The sequence below is a fragment of the Myotis lucifugus genome, unplaced genomic scaffold (genome assembly GCF_000147115.1).
Source record: "Myotis lucifugus unplaced genomic scaffold, Myoluc2.0 scaffold_786, whole genome shotgun sequence".
Lineage (NCBI taxonomy): Eukaryota > Metazoa > Chordata > Mammalia > Chiroptera > Vespertilionidae > Myotis > Myotis lucifugus.
The window spans coordinates 132,315-152,441 of NW_005871834.1; the positions used below are offsets into that span (position 1 = coordinate 132,315).

Below are 20,127 nucleotides of genomic sequence, written 5' to 3' on the forward strand. Positions count from 1 at the left end.
ACGAGAACATCATGTGACCCAGTGGTCCCCAGTACATAGGTGTTGAAGGAATGGAAAACAAGCAGTAGACTGGGTGGGTGATCATGGCCTCCTAATGGACAGAGGCCAGATTAATTAAAAAGAAAACTCTCTTTCGATTGTTGTCTTGATTTATTTATGAAACCATGTTTTTTGTTTTGACACAAAACATACAATGCACATGTTCACTGAAAACTTTGAACTGGGGATTGGCACAGCCAGCCCTGTCCATCCTTTGTCCACACGCCCAGTCTCTCGTTCGCATGTTGGAGTCTAAGTAGAGCTTAAGGATCACTTCCTTTTATGAACAAGCTCACCTAAGGCCAGGGAGTCTCGTGCTCAGCCCCAGGTCTTTCTGCTCCATCTTATAAGATGCATCCCAGAGCCGGGAGGGGAGCCAGCATGTCATGTTCCCTACACGAGACAGGCTTCCTGCATTAGCTAAGCCAGTCCTTAAGCAGTCTTCAGGGTGGGCGTCATCTTCCTGTTTTATGAGTGGGAACCCAGAGGCACAGAGCAGTGATGGGGTTTGCTTGGGGCACATGGCTTGTAACACCCAAGTGCTGAGTCAGTCCCATGGGGTTCCGTTCCTTGCAGTGCTCTCGGGAACACCGTGCAGCCCCTCACAGATACATGGGAATCTCCTCCTCCACATGGAGGTGTGTCTGCAGCAGGCTTCCAGATCTTGTGTTTTTAAACTATTTTTTATTGATTTCAAAAAGGAGGGGGGGGGGAGAGAGAGAGAGAAACATCGATGATGAGAGAGAATCATTGCCTCCTGCATGCCCCACACTGGGGGTGGAGCCCGCAACCCGGGCATGTGCCCAGACGGGAATGGAACTGTGACCTCCTGGTTCATAGATCAGTGCTCAGCCACTGAGCCACGCCGGCCTGGCTCTGTGTTTTTGGGAGATGCGGCTGGTCAGGCTCCCCATGTTCGAGTTGTCCTGCCGTGAGTCCCTTCTTGGGTTGACATTTGTCTGCATGGGCAGCGCCTTCCCCTGCCCAACATCACTGTGTACTTGAGTGATTCTCCTGGGCTTTGGGTAACAAACCAAATTGAAATCTCAGTGATTTATGGGATTGAATAATTTATGTTGCAAAAGATTAAAAAGTTAGGCCTCACAGAGTAAATTTTAAGGGGTCATTTAAGTACCATCACTGTCAAAACTGTTCAACTGCCAGCAAAGCTTTTTCGCAAACAAGTTTTCCTGATGCCCTGACTCCAGATAGACTTGTAGGTGAGGATGTAGTACGTCCAAAACAAGTCTCTGGCATGAGGAAGAGTGGCCGTTTGCATGGGGGAATAATTACTTCATGGGAAGAGGAGAGAAGAGATACAGTGAGTAGGGCAGGGGAAGGGGAACAGGGAGGAGGCCCGTCCTAATCTGATGAGGATGCCCCGGGACTTGGAGGTTTCCTGAGAAATTCATTCCCTGGCTCCATTTCTTCCTTCAGCAGCTGTCACTGCGCAGCTGCAGGTACTGTGATAGGCACCAGGGTTTCCCAGGAGCTAACAGCTTCATTGGGGAAATATGGCACCATAGAGGAACTATAAGGAGACAGTGGTGGGCAGAGGGTCACTAGCATGGTTGGGGGTAGGGGAGGCTCCTCAGAGGAGGTGGCATTTAAACTAGGCCTTGCAGGATGGGCCTTGCAGGATGGGCCTTGCAGGATGGGTAGGAGTTGACAAGGAAGGGCAGTCTCTGGTAGTAGCATGCAGCATGCGTGGCTCTTCAGGGCCTGGCAGGAGGCTGAGGCTGGCCAGGCAGGTAGGGTAGGCCAGAGTGGAGCCCCATGGCTGAAACCTGTGGATTAAGGGTCTTCTGTAAGTATAGTTAGAGGACATGCAGTGGAGACAAGGTTCCAGGGAGGGCGGTGGGGCGTACTCAAGTGAACGAAGGGAGAAGATGGTCACGTTCCTACAAAATGCCTTAAAAGGTTGTATGTTAATGATGGAAATGATTCTGTGGTTCTTTCCCACACTGAGAACACAGTCAGTGTAGGGCGCTCTGGGGCCCAGTTATACTTTCTGAATTCAGTTTGGCTTTTATGAAAAGTCTCAAAACAATTCTTGTTGCATGAGTGTATGTTTCCATACTTCCATCAAACTCTAAAACGTACAAGGTCTTATTCATATCAGGTTGATGGTAAAATTAGAGAAAATTTTCAAAGCTTCTTTTCCTTCTTCTTACTTTCTTTGTCTCACGTTTCTCCGATAGGAAGAAAGCCTGGAAGACTGTCAAAGAACTTGCTGTTCTCATAAGTATTTGAGGAGAACAGTGTGAGTCATTGTAGCTTTTTGCTGGTATTTTAGTATCCGGTTTATTTTTAAGCAGTTCTGTGCAACTGGAGTTTCTTCCATAGTTTCTGTTACCATGGCTCCATAATATTTCCTTAAATCTGCTTATTCATACTTTCACACACTCCAGCATCAAATTTACAATTCCTTAGAGTCAGAGTATCTTATTCATGATATCCAAGAATGCTTTTCCAGCTGCAATAGCTTTTTCTCCAAAATGCATTTTCTCCACAAGTTAGTTGCTTTTCCCACTGTAGATGCTGGGAAGAGAGAGCGTTTGGTGCTGTGACGGACGTGCGCAGTGAGCGGGTGGCGGGGCTGTTCGGGGGCTTCCCTCCGAGGTCTGAGAGGAGACCAGTGTCATCTGTGTGGAGCCGCTTCCCCTTTAGAGGCCACAGTGAAGCCACAGGATGGCCGGCTGCCACATGTGCTTGGGGAGTGTTGGCATTAGGTGTTTTGGTCCAGACATCCACAGACCCTGGGATCTTGGTTGTCTCAAGTGTGCCCATGTTTTTGTTCTCTCTCTCTTATTTATTTATTCATTTATTTTTGGACTTGACTGAGACTTCCACTTTGGGACGGTCTCTTGTTTCAAGAATCTGCAGTGAAAAGCAAAGCAGTCCCAATCCTGGCGGGCACGGGTGAAGCTGCCTTGTACTCTCTCCTGGCATTCGGATTTTCAAGGAGATATGTTTCGGCCTTTCATTGCTTTGAGAAATGTGTGTGTGTTAAAGGATTGTTCGGGACTTAAAGAAAGTCCCAGAGTAATATGGACTCGTAGAGAGTTTGTTTCCCATCTCTTATATTGACCTCTCCCATTTTCACGGGTAACTGGGTTCTCCTCTGACACATAAATGTAATATCAGACTAGAGTCTGGGTGTGTGCTTGGGGCTTACCACAGGGGACTCGTCTTGGCCAAACATTTTCAGATTCCACTATAAATATAAATGCTGACTGAGCAGTGATAGAGCACTTCCTAATACTTGAGAACTTAGAGTATGGTGTAACTGACCGGACCTATTGTCTGCTGACAGTTGCTGCTACTAACAGGACCCCCTTTTGATCAACAAAAACAAGATGAAACGTGGCTCTGGGTGCTCTGGAGCTGCCCAGGAGGCCCCAGGTGGGAATGTCTTCCGGCAGTGACCGCAGAAGCTGACCATTGTAGGAGACTTGACTTTTTAAGAATCACTGAAAAATTATTTCTGCTCTCATCTGAGTAGTCTTTTTTCTTTCCTGGGTAATCCAGGAGATGTCAGTATGCGGCTTCGTAAGTGCAGTTGCTAACAAAACATTACTGTAAAGTCATTGCTTTTCTTTGCCATCATTTCATTTATAAAGATCCCAGCATGTATTTGTCACTTTCAACAAGTTAAAGGGACCTATTGTGGGTGAGATACCCCAGTGAATTTGCTTTCTAGAGCGGGGAGCAGACTACTTGGGTAAAAAAATCCAGGTAGCCATCTATGTTTTAAAGAAATATACAAAGAGAATAGAAATTAGCAGGGTAGAGGTAGCGGGGGAGGTGGGGAGGGGGAGCTGGATGCAAGAGGATGATCAGAGAGGCTGTGGGCCAAATGCCATCAGGGGCTGACCATGCACTTACCCAGAGAAGAGCTTTCCAGGGAGAGGAAACAGCATGCGCAAAAATTCCGAGGCAGAAACGAGTTTAGTGTGTTCCAGAAACAGTGCGGGGGCCATTGTGGCTGGAGCAGATCAGGGCCAGCCAGTGAGGAAGATTGGAAGGGGGCAGCCGGGGGCCAGTCGTGGTGGGACTTGCAGCACAGGGCAGGAGTTAGGGTTTGGCTCTGAGTGCCAGGGGTTGGAGCAGGTAAGTGACACAATGTAAGTATTGAAAAGGGTTGCCCTATGGAGACCAGAAATTGGAAGTGAGGGTGGATTTTCTGTTCTGCCTGACATTGGGATTTTTTTTTTTAAAGCAAACTTATTGACATTTTAGCTTTGAAGTTTTAGAGTTATTAATACCACCTGCATCCCTGGGGATTTGGGATTCTGTGAAGTTTTCTGGGCTCTTTTGGAAGAGAGGTATTGTATGTGTAAATAAATACACTGGTTATTAATAACAATATAACAAAATGATCTCTGTGTGGTCTCATCAGTTAAAAATATACCTAATCATAGTGTGTACCATAGATCTCAGCCTAGCCAGCAGCTGAAGATGACAAGCTGTGAGAAATTCATCAAGTTTAAACCACATGGGGATTTCTGTGCAGAAATGGGGCACCAGTTCCTCCTTTCTTCATCACTGTTCCTGTTTTAGGGTGGACACCCAGCCCTGCTGTGTAGCCCTCTGAATCCTGCGTGGTCCCACTGACACTGGCCTGTGCCCCTCTCTGACCCCACTTTCACCCCACCCCCCACTCTTCCCTAAAGGTTCTTCTTTCTGGGATGCCCTGCACCCCTCTACACCTGCCTGATTCCCATCGGTTCCTCAGGAGTCAGCCTGGTGTCCTGGCTGGGAAGCTGCCTGTGCTGGGCATCCCTCCAGGCTTGCTCAGCACCCTGGTGGACAAACTACCCCTGAGAAAGAGCTTGGAGGGATCATTTGTGGGGTTCAGAGATAATCTGCCCACTCTTTGGAGGCAGGACTCAGCCATTTGCAGGTGCACTGCTCTCACCTGATACGTCACAGCTCACTGCGCCCCACTGTTGTCACCATGCCTACCTACCCTCCTAGCAGCCATTAAGAGGGGGTCTTCAGCCCTCTCCGGTTTTGTTTAGTTGGTAGAGTATCGGCCCTTGGACTGAAAGGTTGTGGGTTTGATTCTGATCAAGGGCACATACCTTGATTGTGGGCTCAATTCCTTGTGCCAGTTGGGGCGTGTGTGGGAGGCGACCAATCGATGTGTCTCTCACATCAATGTTTCTGTCCCTCTGCCTCTCCCCCTCCCTTTCACTCTCTCTAAAAATCAATGGAGCCCTAACCGGTTTGGCTCAGTGGATAGAGCGTCGGCCTGCGGACTCAAGGGTCCCGGGTTTGATTCTGGTCAGGGGCATGTACCTTGGTTGCGGGCACATCCCCAGTGGGGAGTGTGCAGGAGGCAGCTGATTGATGTTTCTCTCTCATCGATGTTTCTGACTCTCTATCCCTCTCCCTTCCTCTCTGTGAAAAATCAATAAAATATATTATTAAAAAAAATCAATGGAAAAAATATCCTCAGGTGAGGATTAACAAAAAAAAGGGGGGGGGGCGTGTCCTTCAGTGAGAAGCCCTGGGACCCAGGGTCAGAGTGCATGAGGCTGTGGTTACTGACAGTCATGCTTCTTTTTACTCCTTTATAAAATGCACATGTTAATTGCTGTCGACTTCCCCTTTAAGCCCTGGGATTTGTATGTGCAGGACTTGTCACCAACACTGGACGTAATTTCTGGGGTGTGGGTGTGCTCAGAAGCAGGGGCTGGCTTCACCGTGGGCCTCTGGGAGTGAGGTCAGGCTTGGACTTCGGGGTCCTGGCAAGGACACCCTTGCAGGGTGGCTGTGAGGCTCCGGTCGGATAGAGGAGGAAAGCACTTTGCAGCCGTGAAGGTCACTGCCAGTGCACAACGCTTATAATGACTTGGCTGTAATCACTCAATTCTCCCGTAAGCTCTTGCCAGTAGGAGGCTTTTTAAAAACATTTTAAGCTCAGAAATCTAAGAGTTTGTTTAATCTCACACTCTGATTTTCCAGTAAAGATAGCAGGGTGCTGAAATGATGCCCAAGGTTCCATAGCTCTTTAATGGCAAATTTGGGACCAGCTTCCAAATTTTGGCCCCGAGAGCCCCTTGTAAGAGTGAAAATTGACTTCTGAACCATCGAAAATTAAAGTTTTTTCCATGTAGCTTTACTGATTTTGTTTTTCTGTTGTTTGTGTTGTGTGAATGTCTTTTTTTTTTGTTTGTTTTAATTGTATTCCCAGTAGGGTATAGCCAGTGGTTCCCTAAGCCAGACTGATTACCACCATTCTTGTCTCTTGGGGGGAATTAATTGTGTTTAGACAATCACACCATCCCAGGAAGTTTAAAGGACATTTGTCCACCAGGATGTCCATGTGTGGATAGCTTGTGTCAAGGTAGGGTTGAATGGATTGAGTCTGAATCCTCTGAAAACTTACACGTTAAAGGAATTCTATATTTAAAAAATTATAAATGTTTATTCACTTGAAGTTTCTTAAAAACAAACAAACAAAACAGCCCACCTGATTTCTGTACCTTCCAAGGGAGAAATTGGAAGCTAGGCTCACTGTCTCCACTCCAGCTCCAGTCTCCTTTTCATGGAACCTCGTTCCTTGCTCTTCCCTTTTCTGCCCATTTCTTGTTCATGTGTAACCTTGCACGTGCTATTGCACCTCCTGAAATATTCTGATTCATCATGTGAAACAAACAGGACCCCCAAAGGCAGCAACATGTTTCTGCCTACGTGTTTTTGGGGTCATTTTTTCTCCCCCACCTCTGGGGTATATTCCCATCCTTTCTCATGGGTGTGTAATCTGCCCCTTAAATGCAGATTGAGAATGTCAGTTTAAAATCCTGCTTTTTAAACGGTCTGAGAGATTCACGAACTGTCTTTAGAATGCATGCGCCTAGAGCCCCCAGCGAAGTAGCAGGACAGAAATTGGGACGCTGCATGAGCCGTGGCGTGACTGTGACTGGGAAAGACAAGTCTTGATGTTTTACGGCCACTAGAAGTGACAGGAAGACGGGGACAAAGGGGAACTGCTTATGCAATTGGAAAAAGCAGACCCCAGATGGCTTGTTTGCTGTAAGGACAGACTGGAGATGGCAGGGGAAGAAAGGGCGGGCAATGAGGACGCAGGTTGGTGGAACAGAACCCTCGTTGGTTTTGACAGCCCTTGCGTCCCAAAGGTGTCATTTGGACTTGACCTGTCAGGGGTTGAAGGAGGAAGCTGAGGAAGCCAGGTGTCACCCGAGGGGGAACGTGCCTGCTTCAGAGCTGATGCTGTGCTGAGCCCCGGTACCGCCCGGTTTGATGCTGGGGAGTAGCTTCTCTGGGTTGGTCTGTTTAGAAGAATTTGTTTTTCTTTAACCTTCCCCAACACAATTGTTTTTCCTGCAGGAGGAAGAGGGTTGCTCTGTACTATTGACTAATAAAATCAGATGTCCTTTCCCCACTCTTTTTCTTTCCTTTCGTGTTCTAAAGCCTGAGCCGTGTTTGTTCTCATTGAAATGGTTGTGTCCTAATAGAGTTCCTAAATTCCCTCTCACCAGCTCCTCCTTCAGTTTGCAGCAGGAAGTTCTGTGCCACCAAGCTCTTGGAATCCCTGAAACTGGTAGTTTCAGGAGATGGTTTCCATGGCAACCCCTAGCTTTTTCTGCCCAGAGGTGCTGTTTTTCAATCTCTGGAAGCACTTGAGTGTGCCCACTGCCCATCCTGATGGGTGCTGCTAGAGGACCTTCCCAGGCCTCCGAGGGCTTCCCTGAGGAGGCAGCCTTTAAAACCCAGCACTGAATCCTATGCACCGAAAGGTTGTGGGTTCGATTCCTGGTCAGGGCACATACAGACTGATTCCACAGATGAAAAAAAAAATAGGTTGCCAGTTTGATCCGCAGTCGGGGCATGTATGGGAGGCAACTGATCGATGTTCTCTCTCTCGCTCTCTCTCTCTCTCTCTCTCTCTCTCCCCCTCTCCCCCCCCCCTTCTCCCTCTCCCTCCCTCCCTTCCCCTCTCTCTAAAATCAATGAGCACATCCCCGGGTAAGGATTTAAAAACAACTGAGCACTGAGCACCTGAAACTAATACTAAATAATATTTATTGGAAACTGTAATTGAAAGTAAAACAATGAAGAATCACTCATCAGGAAAAACAAAACAAAACAAAAAATCAAGCACTTTGCAGTGAACAATCTGTTTGCTGTTGTTGAAGTCAATGCACTACACGATTTTCCAGAGATATAAGTCACTTGATTTGCTGATCTCTCTCTCTTCCTTTGAGGAATGTTCACTTTTCCAGATGAAATCACTGGAAACAGAATAGGCTGTGCCAGACATTCGAGCGAGTAGAAAAAGTGTTCCTGTTTTGCTAATGGTGCAAAGCGGTGCATTACCCCAGGCCTTACTCCCTGAGCACCCAGCATGGGGGAGGCGGCTCGAGCTGGGGAGAAGCAGGGGCCCATCCTTTCTCTTGGGTGCTGATGGGCTGCCAGGCCGAGGCTGGAGGCAGAGCGGACCCAGGACCTGGGGCCCCAGCGGTGCTCAGTCCCCATGGGACTGAGTGGCAGAGGGGCTCCCTGTGTGGCTGGTGACAGACAGCTGGGGACTGAGCCACATATCCCCACTATGGTTGCTGAACCCATTTGTGGTTTCGTTTAACGTGTGCAGTAGTGTTTATAAAAGGATTCTAACCACTAGAGTTGAACCATCTTCACATAAATGCTCCAATTATTTTTGATCTGCGGAACCAGTCTGTATAAATAAAAATGACCCAGACTCTTCAGTTCAGCTTCTCCCATCCAGGTCTTTCCCGAGTGACTGCCACAGGTCAGACACGGGATGGGGACTAGAGCAGTGAACACAACAGACAAAACCCCTGCCCTCCCAGAGCTTGTGTTCAGTGGGGGGCAGTCAGTGAGCAGCACAGTTAAGTAAACAATGTACCTTGTTGGAAGGAAGCTGTGCTTCGGAGAGAAAGCAAAAACAGAAGGGGCCTGGGAGTGCCCAGAGCGGGGATGGGTTGGAGAAGACCTGCCTGAGCTGGGGCTGATACCCGCCTGAGGGGCGAGGGGCGAGGGGCAGCCTGTCTCCTGCTGTGGGCTCCCTGGAGAAAGACCTGGAGCAGAAGAGCAAGTGTGGCTGTGCCTGGCAGTGTCACCAGCAGCAGAGGTCTTGGGCTGCAGCTGGGGCAGTGGGGAGAGTGGCACGGGAATGAGGGCTGAGAGGAGGTCGCTGGTGGGGGTGAGCAGGCGGCTGCACTCTGCGGAGCACTCGGGGGCTTTGGCTCTGCTTAAGAGGGGAGACGTGGTCTGACATGTTTTCAGAGGGTCACTATGTTGAGAATAGACGGACGGGACGAGGAAGCTGGGACAGCTGATCGGAACTGACTGCAGTCGCCCAGGGGAGAGGCGAGGGTGGATCACACACCTCTGGCAGGATCACACTAATTGTTTTGTAATACCGGTGGGATCAGACTGTGTCTGCTGTCCTACCACCCACTGAGCAGGTGGGGTTCCTGACCGTCAGTCCTTGAAATGTGTGTGGGCAGATGTCCTTTCTCGAAGCTGTGGTGTGGCCATGGGTGCAGAGTGACCCCCCTTCACTTCAGTGCAGGCCATTAATGAAACAAAGTGGAGTCTTTTTGTTAACTAGTTTTTGTATTCTAAAAATATTATTTGCCTATAGTCACAATTTTCAAATAGATGAGAAAGTTACGAGGTGAAATGCTAAAGTCCCCTTCCCACCCCCACAGCACTCCCCAGAGCGAGTCTGAGACCCACTGTGCTACTGGATGAAAAATTCAAGCCTCAAGCGCATATAAGATGTGCTGTTGAAAACCAACCACATGTGCGCACCCTCATTTCATACTTCCCTTACGAGTTGTTGTGATCGGTAGACTGCTGTGGGTGCCTAATTGTTTTGTAATACCGGTAGGATCAGACTGTGTCTGCTGTGCTACAACCCACTGTTTTCATCTAATGTGTGGGAACATCTCATGTCTGTGCACAGTCCTGCCCACCCCTCCTCTGCTGCTGCGCTCCTCTCCACAGGTGGACTGGCAGTTTTCATTTTTATTTTGTTGATCCTCATCCGTTGATTTTTAGAGAGGGTGGAAGGGAAGAGAGAGGAGGAGGTAGAGAAAGAGAAACATAGATGTGGGAGAGACACATCGATTGGTTGCCTCCCACATGTGCCCTGACCAGGGCTGGGGATCAAACCTGCAACCCAGGTACATGCCCTTGACCGGGAATCGAACATGAGACCCTTTGGTGTGCGGGTTGGCTCTAACCACTGAGACACGCCAGCCAGGGCCAGTTTTCATTCTTGATGGACAGGGAAGTGGTTTTCAGTGTGTATATTTTGTTGCCTCCATGAATACCTACATTTAACTCTTGGGTGAGTTTGTGGGATAAAGTTTTAGAAGAAATAGCTGGGTCAAAGGCTATAGGTATTTTCTTTGTTAAATCTGTCATACATTGAGAAGCCTGTAACAGTGCGTAAGGGCAAGCATGAAATGAGGGTGCATCCATGTGCTTGGTTTTCAGCAGCATATCTTTTTTTTTTAATCCTCAGCCGAGGATACATTTATTGATGAGAGAGAGAGAAGCATTGATATGAGAGAGAAACGTTGATCAGTTGCCTCCTGTATATGCCCCGACCAGGGAACAAACCCGTGACCGAGGTATGTGCCCTGACCAGGAATGGAACCGGCATCTTTTTGGTGTATGGGATGACATTCCAACCAACTGAGCCACCTGGCCAGGGCCAACAGCATATCTTATAAGCACTTGAGGCTTGAATTTTGCACCTGGTAGCACAGATAACAGAATCTGAGTTACCATGCAGCTTACCAATAAGCTGCAGAGTCTTCAGGGCCACCTCAGGACAGGCCCAGCACTCCTCTGGGACCTTGGCTGTTGCCCCTATGCCCACTTGCTATCCACCTGGGATCCACAAGCCCCTCCCTTCTGTTCTCCCTCCATTTCATGTCAGTCTGCCTGAGGATGTCAGCCCCGGGTGGGCAGGGACCTTGTCTGTCTTGTTAGTGACTTAGAGAAGAACCCAGCACATAGTAGGTACTCAAACATGTGTTTGTAGAATGAATGGGTAAATATGTCCTTACTTAAGGAATGATCCTCCCCTAACTCTGGGCCAAACAGTGACTTAGAAGGAATTATAGTCATTTCCCAATTAATGACGAATTTTCCACCCTAATATAGTCAATAATATTATAATAATTATGTGATGCCAGGTGGGTACTAGACTTATCAGGGATTACTTTGTAAGTTATATAAATGTCTAACCATTGTGCTGTACACCTGAAATTAATATGAAATTGAATGTCAACTGTAATTGAAAGAAAAAAGCCTTTCAACTTGTTAAAAATTAAATAAAAGAATTTTCCACCCTGGATAATGAATTTGAAGAAACAAACCAGCTCTGAGTCCTGCAGGGCAGCACAGAGCCTGGCAGCGTTGTGTGTGGGGCAGCTTCGAGGACACCTTCCTCACGCGCTGCCTCTGCGGTGACAGAGGACTAGAGAGGGCTTTCTCCGGAGGCTGGCTGGGGACGCGAGCAACGGCGCCTTCGCTCAGAATGTCCTTGCTTTATAGTAATAGCCTCTTGGCCCAACAGCCTGTTCTGTTGTTTTTCTTTTTTGGAACAAATTAAGGGCATTCAGAAGGAGCTAGATGTACTTATGTAACTTGTACCTTTTGTTTACTGGATACCTGTTATCAGGCTCAGCGGGGAGGAAGGAGGTTGTGCCGCTCCCAGCCTGGGCCAAGGGCACCCTCGGCCACCTCCATTAGCCTCTGAGACTCAGCGAATCATTTTAGGAGTGGCTCTGACTCACCAGTGTTTAGATACGTCAGTGGCAGAAGTCAATGGAATCCAGAGAGCTGGACCCGTGTCTCCTCATAGAACATGTATTCAGCAGACATTGATGGAGGGCCTGCCATGTGCCAGGATCACGTGGAGCGCCGGTGTGTTTTCAGGAGTGGGAGGCGAGGTGATGATTTGTACATCTTTGTACTTTGATTGTCTTGCTGTCAAGCTTGCTGCTTCTACAGCCTCTGATGGGCAGACAAGGTTCAGACGGAAGCACATAGTCCCTGTCCCACAAGCAACTGAATTTAAGGTCACCAAGGGTCTAAGCATGCGCAGGAGTCTCCCACAGGAGCACTTATGTGTAGCATTTGTTCAGAGTTCATAGAGCTCACTCAGCATTATATTTGAGTATTGGGTTTCAGTTTCTCTAGGAAGAAACAACCAGTCCTAACCGGTTTGGCTCAGTGGATAGAGCGTCAGCCTGCGGACTGAAGGGTCCCAGGTTCGATTCCTGTCAAGGGCATGTACCTGGGTTGCGGACACATCCCCAGTAGGAAGTGTGCAGGAGGCAGCTGATCGATGTTTCTCTCTCATCGATGTTTCTAACTCTCTATCCCTCTCCCGTCCTCTCTGTAAAAAATCAATAAAATATATTTTAAAAAAGAAAGAAAGAAAGAAGCAACCAGTCACCTACTGGGTAGTGGACAGGCTGAAATACACTGAAGTGGCAGTCTGTCCTGTCCTCGGAAAGAGCAGTTCTGGCTCACCTGTCCCTTATCATCCCGGAGCCATTCCTAGCTCAGGAGGGAGGGAGCGCCGGTGATGACCTTGCCTTTCAGAGGACAGGCTCTCAGGATGGCTGACTGAGTCCACAGGGGTGGAGCCCAGATGCCACACTGTCTTCCCAGGAACGTCACCGCCCGTGGAGAAGTACCTAGTTAATTATTAAACGCACATTATGGGTTTGGCTTTGCTAAGTACATCTCAGGAACACTCAGTGCCATGTGGCAGTACAGACCAGAGTTTCACAGCATGGGCACAGCCTTGCTGAGGGGCAGGTTTGGCTCAGACCCTAGCAGAGCGGGGAAGCAGGACCAGGAAGTTTACCCGGTCAGATCTCCTTTTGAAGGAATGGGCCTGAAGGTTCTCTCTTGTTGCCCTCAGAAGCCTTGGTTTCCCCAACTTTATCAGTGGGTACTAAAGCCAGATTCACATTTCTGCAGGAAAAAAATTCGAGTAATATTCCCTGACAGGCCCAGGGCCTTTGGGGATATTTGGGCAGCGATATTACCTTCCCTGAGGGAGCAGCCTCCCAGCCAAGCAGGGTTCCCAGGTCTGGGAATGACGGGGCTGGTCATGCAGTGTCCTGCTGGAGTCGGCAGCATGGAGCCAGACGCCTGGGTGGAATCCCAGCTTAGCATTTACTAGAGGCCCGATGCACGAAATCTGTGCAAGAGTAGGCCTTCCTTCCCCTGGTTGCTGGCACCGGCTTCCCTCTGGCACCTGGGACCCGGGCTTCCCTCGCAGCCCTGGCTTTGTCCAGAAGGTCATTCGGAAGGACGTTTAGTCTAATTAGCATATTATGCTTTTATTGTTATAGACTAGAGGCCCAGTGCATGAAATTCATGCACTCAGAGGGATCCCTCAGCCTGGCCTGTGCCCTCGTGCAGTCTGGGAACCCTCAGGGGATGTCTGACTGACAGCTCAGGTCCACTCCCTGCCTAAGCCAGCAGTCGGACATCCTTAGTGCTGCCGTGGAGGCAGGAGAGGCTCCTGCCACCACTGCTGCGTTTGCCAGCTGTGAGCCCAGCTTCTGGCTGAGCAGCACTCCTCCTGTGGGAGCACACTAACCACCAGGGGGCAGCTCCTGTATTGAGCACCTGCCCCCTGGTGGTCAGTGTGCATCATAGCAACCGGTCGTTCTGCCGTTTGGTCGATTTTCATATTAGCCTTTTATTATATAGGATAGATGAGCTGCAAGACGGCTCCCGCGGAGTACGCGCAATTCACGCGAGCCGACTTAACTCGTTTCCCGCAATCCAAGTGTTAAGGAACAAAAATGATATATTTAAAGCTCACCTAGACCACCTATTGATGATAAGAGATGCTTGGTACCTAGGGGCTGCTTTGATGTTGCTTTATTCCCACCCTGAGCTCCCAGGTGGAACAGCAGAACCATGTGTGGTTGAAGCAGGCATTCTTGATTTGACACAAACACGGACAACTTTGGCCAAGAAACTTCTTGGTTTCTCTGTGGGGTTGAGCATGGCTCCTGGGTGTGGCCTGGTCTGCAGCTGGTTCCCACTAGGTTACCGCACTCAAGTGAGTGCCCGTATATGAGAACAGAGTGCCAGTGTTTGGACTTCAGGGGCTTTGTCCAAGAAGTTCATTTGCTCTTTGTAGGCTGTGTCCTGTGCCCTCTCCTCTTACCTGAGTGTTATTTTTCTGCAGCTCTAGGCCCCCAGGTCACACGTGTCCACCTCACCCCGCCCCCTACTTTAAGGAGGGAATAGGTGATGTCTGAAAACAGCTGTGAGGAAGGAAAATACATTGTGTTGTCTTCCCGTGATAGGACCATGGATAATCCATCCTTCTTCCTGTCCTTCCTTTCTCTGCCAAACTATCTTTGAGTTCTCTATGGAAAAATAGATTTTTTAGATTACAATTTTCTAGGTTACAAATACATTAAAAAAAAAAAAGAATGCCCAATTTAGTACATTAAGACCCCTTAACATTGGATATTGCCATTTTTCTTGCCTTATGTAGAGCAGGCATTCTGAGGTCTTATTTTGATTGTCATCAAGCATTTTCACATCAATCAATTTCATTTTATGTACGGTATTAAAAGGGCAAAGAATATTTTTTCTGTTTGTATTTGACAAAGTTAACATTTGGGACTTCCTGATTCTCACTAATCTAGTCCAGTTTCATTGTTTTCCAGTTTTATTTAAAAAGAATTTGAGGTCTAGCCCATGGTCTATCTGTATTCCCAGCACTATCTCAGTTTTTGAAACTTAGATCTTGAATGAATGAGGCTCACCAAGTGCAGCTGATAATGGCAGGTCTTCCTCTCTTTCCAATTTTTGTTGACACAAGACCATTGTGTCACTGAGTCGCATGATGTTTTATGGGTTCTTTCCTTCCAGTCCCTTCCTGAACCCAACTATGGCTGGTGTGACTCAGGTCTTATGGGCCCAGGAATAGTGGTTGATCATTGTGCCATATTGAGTCAGTGGTATCAGTCAAATCCTGGCCATAAATGAACAGATCTAACTATACATTGTGGAGGACATTTTTTGTTTGAGCCCTGAAGGCTGACAGCTGATTCTCTTACTTTTGTAAAATCACCAACCATGGATTTCCAGGGGCAGATGAGATTCCTTGGCTTCCCTTTGATCCCCTCCTCCCCTTACAGATAGGAGGCCCCTCTCTTGTGTACTTAAACAGAGCCCATCTCCCTGTAAGTCTCACTCCAGCTTTTCCCATGCCCCGTTCATGAAAGGATTCATTCTTGCTCTCTTGATATTTTCACAGCATTTTATTCATTATACCTATGAACTTATTTAATTACTAGAGGCTTGGTGCACGAATTCGTGCACAGGTGGGGTCTGGCTGGCTTGCCCCAATGGGGGCCCATTGGGCCAGGCCAGCGGGGGGGTGGGCAGTTGGCCCTGCCCCCAATCAGGGTGTTGGGGGCCAATCAGGGGCCAGGCCAGCTGGGCCGATCAGGGCCCGGATCATGCTGGTTGGCTGCCGCAGTGCACACCATAGCCACTGGTCGTTCGGTTGTTCCGCCATTCCAGTTGCTGGGCTTTTATATATATAGATCTGCAATGTAGTATAATAGGAAAAACTTGAACTTTAGAATCACAGAACCTGGTTTTGATTCTTGATCTCACCATTTATAATCTTAAGCAAGTTACTTGATCTTTAGTTTCTCATCTGTGGAAAGGAAATAAAAATACCTACCTCATGGGACTGTTAATGAAAAATAAATGAGGTTGTTGAATATAGGTAACATTGTGCTTCAAAGGATGCTTAACACGTTAAGCGCCATGTGAGTCGCCGGTGACTGACACTATACTTTCTGCCCGGACCTCGTCAGTCACTGGTGACTGACAGTACACTTTTCGTTCAGGCCACTGTTGACTGATGATATACAATTTTAAAAATTATGTTCTTCTATTAATTAATAAATCTTGTGCAGAACTGATCTTCCATTAGTATCTAAACCGTGGCTGAACCCAGGCAGAAAGGAATTCCTCTGAGCTTTTCTCCATCCAGAGCAGGTGCCCTTCCTCCCTGTAACTGCTCCCTGGAGCTGGCCCGGCAGCCAGCCAGCCGCTTGATTGGACCACTTTGAGACTTGCCTGAGCCAAACGCCCAGATATTCCCTGAGGAGCCTGGAGCAGAGACCAGGTGTGCTGGGTAGACGGCTTTCTGCTGCAGCAAATGCAGGCTGGGTGCTTCGAGGAGGGCCCTGACTCAGAGCACAGGATTCTATGGAAAGGGGGATGCTACGAAACAAGGTGGTACGATGGCCCAGGCAGGTGGCCTGTCAGGCCTTTGTGGTAGCCCTGTGGTTGATGCCACACTGCCCCTGTGATGACGGAGCAGAGATTTAGTCAGCGTGCTGTCAGGACGAGTGTGTGGGTGGCACCCATACGACTGCCTGGTTATACTTGCATGCATTATAGCTGTGGCTTTGAAGTACCATAACCTGTCTTTGAATTCATTGGGCATACAGTGCTGTGTTTACCTTTGGAAGCTCCACCAGATTAAACCCTCTTAACTAGCAAGTAGATCTGAGGTTATAGATCTTCTTTAAATTGGACATGATGTTACCTTAGCAAACAGGCAGAGTTGGTGTCAAATGCTGGTCTCTATCATTCATTACTTGGGCGAACCTTGGGCAAGTTACTTGTCCAAGCATCAGTTTTTTCAACTGTAAAGTATAGACCAGTGATGGCGAACCTTTTGAGCTTGGCGTGTCAGCATTTTGAAAAACCCTAACTTAACTCTGGTGCCGTGTCACATGTAGAAATTTTTTGATATTTGCAACCATAGTAAAACAAAGATTTATATTTTTGATATTTATTGTATATATTTCAATGCCATTTAACAAAGAAAAATCAACCAAAAAAATGAGTTCACGTGTCACCTCTGACACTCGTGTCATAGGTTCGCCATCACTGGTATAGACCAAAGTAATGCTAGTAATACTAATAATAGTTACTATCCTATATAATAAAAGGCCAATATGCAAATTGTCCCCTTGACCAGAAGTTTGACCAGGGGGCGGGGTCGGCCGGCTAGCCAACCTCCCCCGCCCCCCCACTGGCCGGACCCCACCTGTGCACAAATTCATGCACCAGGCCTCTAGTTGAATAATAATCACATTATTATTTACTATGTTCATAGCACTTACTATGGGCCATGTATTGTTTCTAAGCCCTTGTATGTATTGCCTCATCTGACCCTCTCAGCAGTTCTGATTTACTTATTGTCTGTCTTTTACAGATAAAGCCGTTGAGGCATAGAGAGGTCGGGTAACTTGCCCTCTGCTGTCCAGACAGTGAGTAATGGATTTAGGATTGGAGCCCAGGAAGCCTGACTCTAGAGCCTGTATTCCTTACTGTGGCTCTAGACCAGCGCTTCTCAACCTTCCTGATGCCGCGGCCCTTTAATACAGTTCCTCATGTTGTGGTGACCCCCAACCACAAAATAATTGTCGTTGCTACTTCATAACTAATTTTGCTACTGTTATGAATCGTAATGTAAATATCTGATATGCAGGATGTATTTTCACTGTTACAAATTGAATATAATTAAAGCATAGTGATTAATCACAAAAACAATATGTAATTATATATGTGTTTTCCGATGGTCTTAGGCAACCCCTGTGAAAGGGTCGTTCGACCTCCAAAGGGGTTGTGACCCACAGGTTGAGAACCGCTGCTCTAGACTGTCTCACAGGGAATCATGAGGATTAGATGTGATAACATAAGTAAAGGACCTAGAACAGGGGTGGGCAAACTTTTTGACTCAAGGGCCACAATGGGTTTTAAACTGGATCGGAGGGCCGGAACAAAAGCATGGATGGAGTGTTTGTGTGAACTAATATAAATTCAAAGTAAACATCATTACATAAAAGGGTACGGTCTTTTTTTTTTTTTTTTTAGTTTTATTCATTTCAAATGGGCCGGATCCGGCCCGCGGGCCGTAGTTTGCCCACAGCTGAGGTCCTAGAACAAACCAAGCCTTGCGCCTGCAGGTGTAGCAGTGTAGGGCATTCTGCCTGCCCACCCCACCTGCTCCCTGCTGTCACGAAGCTGAGCCTTTGAATCCTGACTCTGTGGTTAGAGTTTTGGATCTGGCTGTGTGATCTGAACACAGGGTGATGGGAAGGAGGGTGGCGTCTCATCCCTGTGGACAGGTCATTCCATCGCAGTGATCTGTGCTTCCGAATGTGCTTCAGCTTCTTCCCTCCAGCAGGGGAGAACTGCCCCTTGACCCTTGCTGGGTTGAGAACACTGCATCTGCACTCAGAAACGGTCACTTTCGCTTGTTCGTCTTTACTCTGTGTAGCTGACCCTCACACAGATGGTGTCCAAAGAAATTGGTCTGAATTTGGGGTTTCAGTGGCTGAGATGAGTCAGCCCTGGGTCGGGGAGGACAGTGCCCGGCACAGTCAGAATGTGCTGGAACCCTGTGAAGAGTGGAGAGTCATGTCAAAGGTGGGATTATTTCCACTCACAGTTTACCCCATCCTCTCCCTGCTGGATGGCTAGGACAGGCTGGGACAGAGTGAGCCCAGAGATGCAAGGGCTCTGCCCTCATTTGCTGCTCTCCTCACGTGTTCTGTGCCTCGTTCTCCAAGGGATGAGCAAGAGTGTTTAGTGAAGGCATCAATCTGTTGATTTCAGAACACAAACTGTTCTGAAAGCTCTTCTAGCTCTCCAGCAGGATGTTGAGGAGGTTTACTTGTTAATGTGAAATACACATGAGTTTATGGACCTTCTCCCAACTAAAGGAAACATTTTAGACTGTTTTGTATGCAGGCAATGCTGGAAATGGAAATCTTCAATGGGGATGGCTTGCTTTTACCTTGGGAGTTCAAAATCACAATGATATGTTTTTCTTGTAGGTTTGTCTTCCTTGTTGGAGTGTCTGCAGTTGACCTGCTGCTCCCTCACCCTTCGGAGAGATGTCTGTCACTTACGATGATTCCGTTGGAGTAGAAGTGTCCAGCGACAGCTTCTGGGAGGTAATGCCCAGGCTTTCCCCCCATGATACAGAAATCAGGCTGATGCCTGCCTGCCAGGACTGTGTGTGTGTGGGGGGGAGGGATAAACATACCCCCAAACCAGCCAGGCATTTGTGGTCAGATTTGGATGGCAACAGGATGGCTAAGCTGTCAGTGAAGCTGCCTTGCTAGAAAAGTTAGGTGCTTTAGAGGTCTTGTCAGTTTGTCCATTCTCTGATCTTCCTTTTCATGTTCAACCATGTATGACTTAGAGTGAGATATACAAATCACTGGGCTTAGCCTGAAAGGCAGTTTTGTGTAGAAAAACAGACGGCGGTGATGTGATATGCTGGCCAGTGCAGGCAAATGGCCAGAGGGCTAAACACACTGCCCTGGAGCTGGTTGGAGCATCTTCCTGTCTGTCTGAGCCTATGAGGAACTCCCTTCCTGATTAGATTATTCTGTGGTTTTGGTAGTCATACTTTTCCTGCCTGCTGGTTGAAGGAAAGTCCTTTTTTGATCAAATTTTATTCTCATGGTAAAACCCCTGTAACTTTCCCTGTAGCCATGGGTTTCATGGAAAGAGCACTGGCTTTGCAGTTGAAAAGATCTAGGTTCTGCCCTAGCTGGTTTGGCTCAGTGGATAGAGCATCGGCCTGTGGACTGAAGGGTCCCAGTTTCGATCCCTGTCAAGGGCACATGCCTGGGTTGCGGGCTCGATCCCCAGTAAGGGGATATGCAGGAGGCAGCCCATCAATGATTCTCTCTCATCATTGATGTTTCTATCTCTCTCCCTCTCCCTTCCTTTCTGAAGTCAATAAAAATATATTTAAAATATATATATTTTTAAAAAAATGAAAATATCTAGGTTTGATCCTAGCTGTGCCCTTACTAGCTGTGTGACCTTGGGCAAGTTGCTTGACACTATGAGCCTCAGGCTTTTCATCTGTAAAGAGGGGATGATACTGGCCTTTGAGGGAGGCAGCCAGGATGAAGTGAGAATGCAGACATTGGCTCCCACGTGGGTGCTTTTCTGACCCTGGAGGCTCTAGTGGTG

At 47.9% G+C, this 20,127-nt stretch overlaps 1 protein-coding gene across 3 annotated transcripts in view; it reads left to right on the forward strand.

The window, feature by feature from the left end:
• The window catches only part of PACSIN2 (protein kinase C and casein kinase substrate in neurons 2), a 65,290-nt gene that overhangs the window by 22,338 nt on the left and 22,825 nt on the right, over positions 1 to 20,127 (forward strand). For all 3 annotated transcript variants that reach the window (XM_006106226.3, XM_006106228.3, XM_023747055.1), the window contains exon 2: positions 18,972 to 19,091. In XM_006106226.3, coding sequence (XP_006106288.1) covers positions 19,032 to 19,091 — 60 coding nt within the window. In that variant the 5' untranslated portion in view covers positions 18,972 to 19,031. The remainder of the gene's footprint in view (positions 1 to 18,971; positions 19,092 to 20,127) is intronic.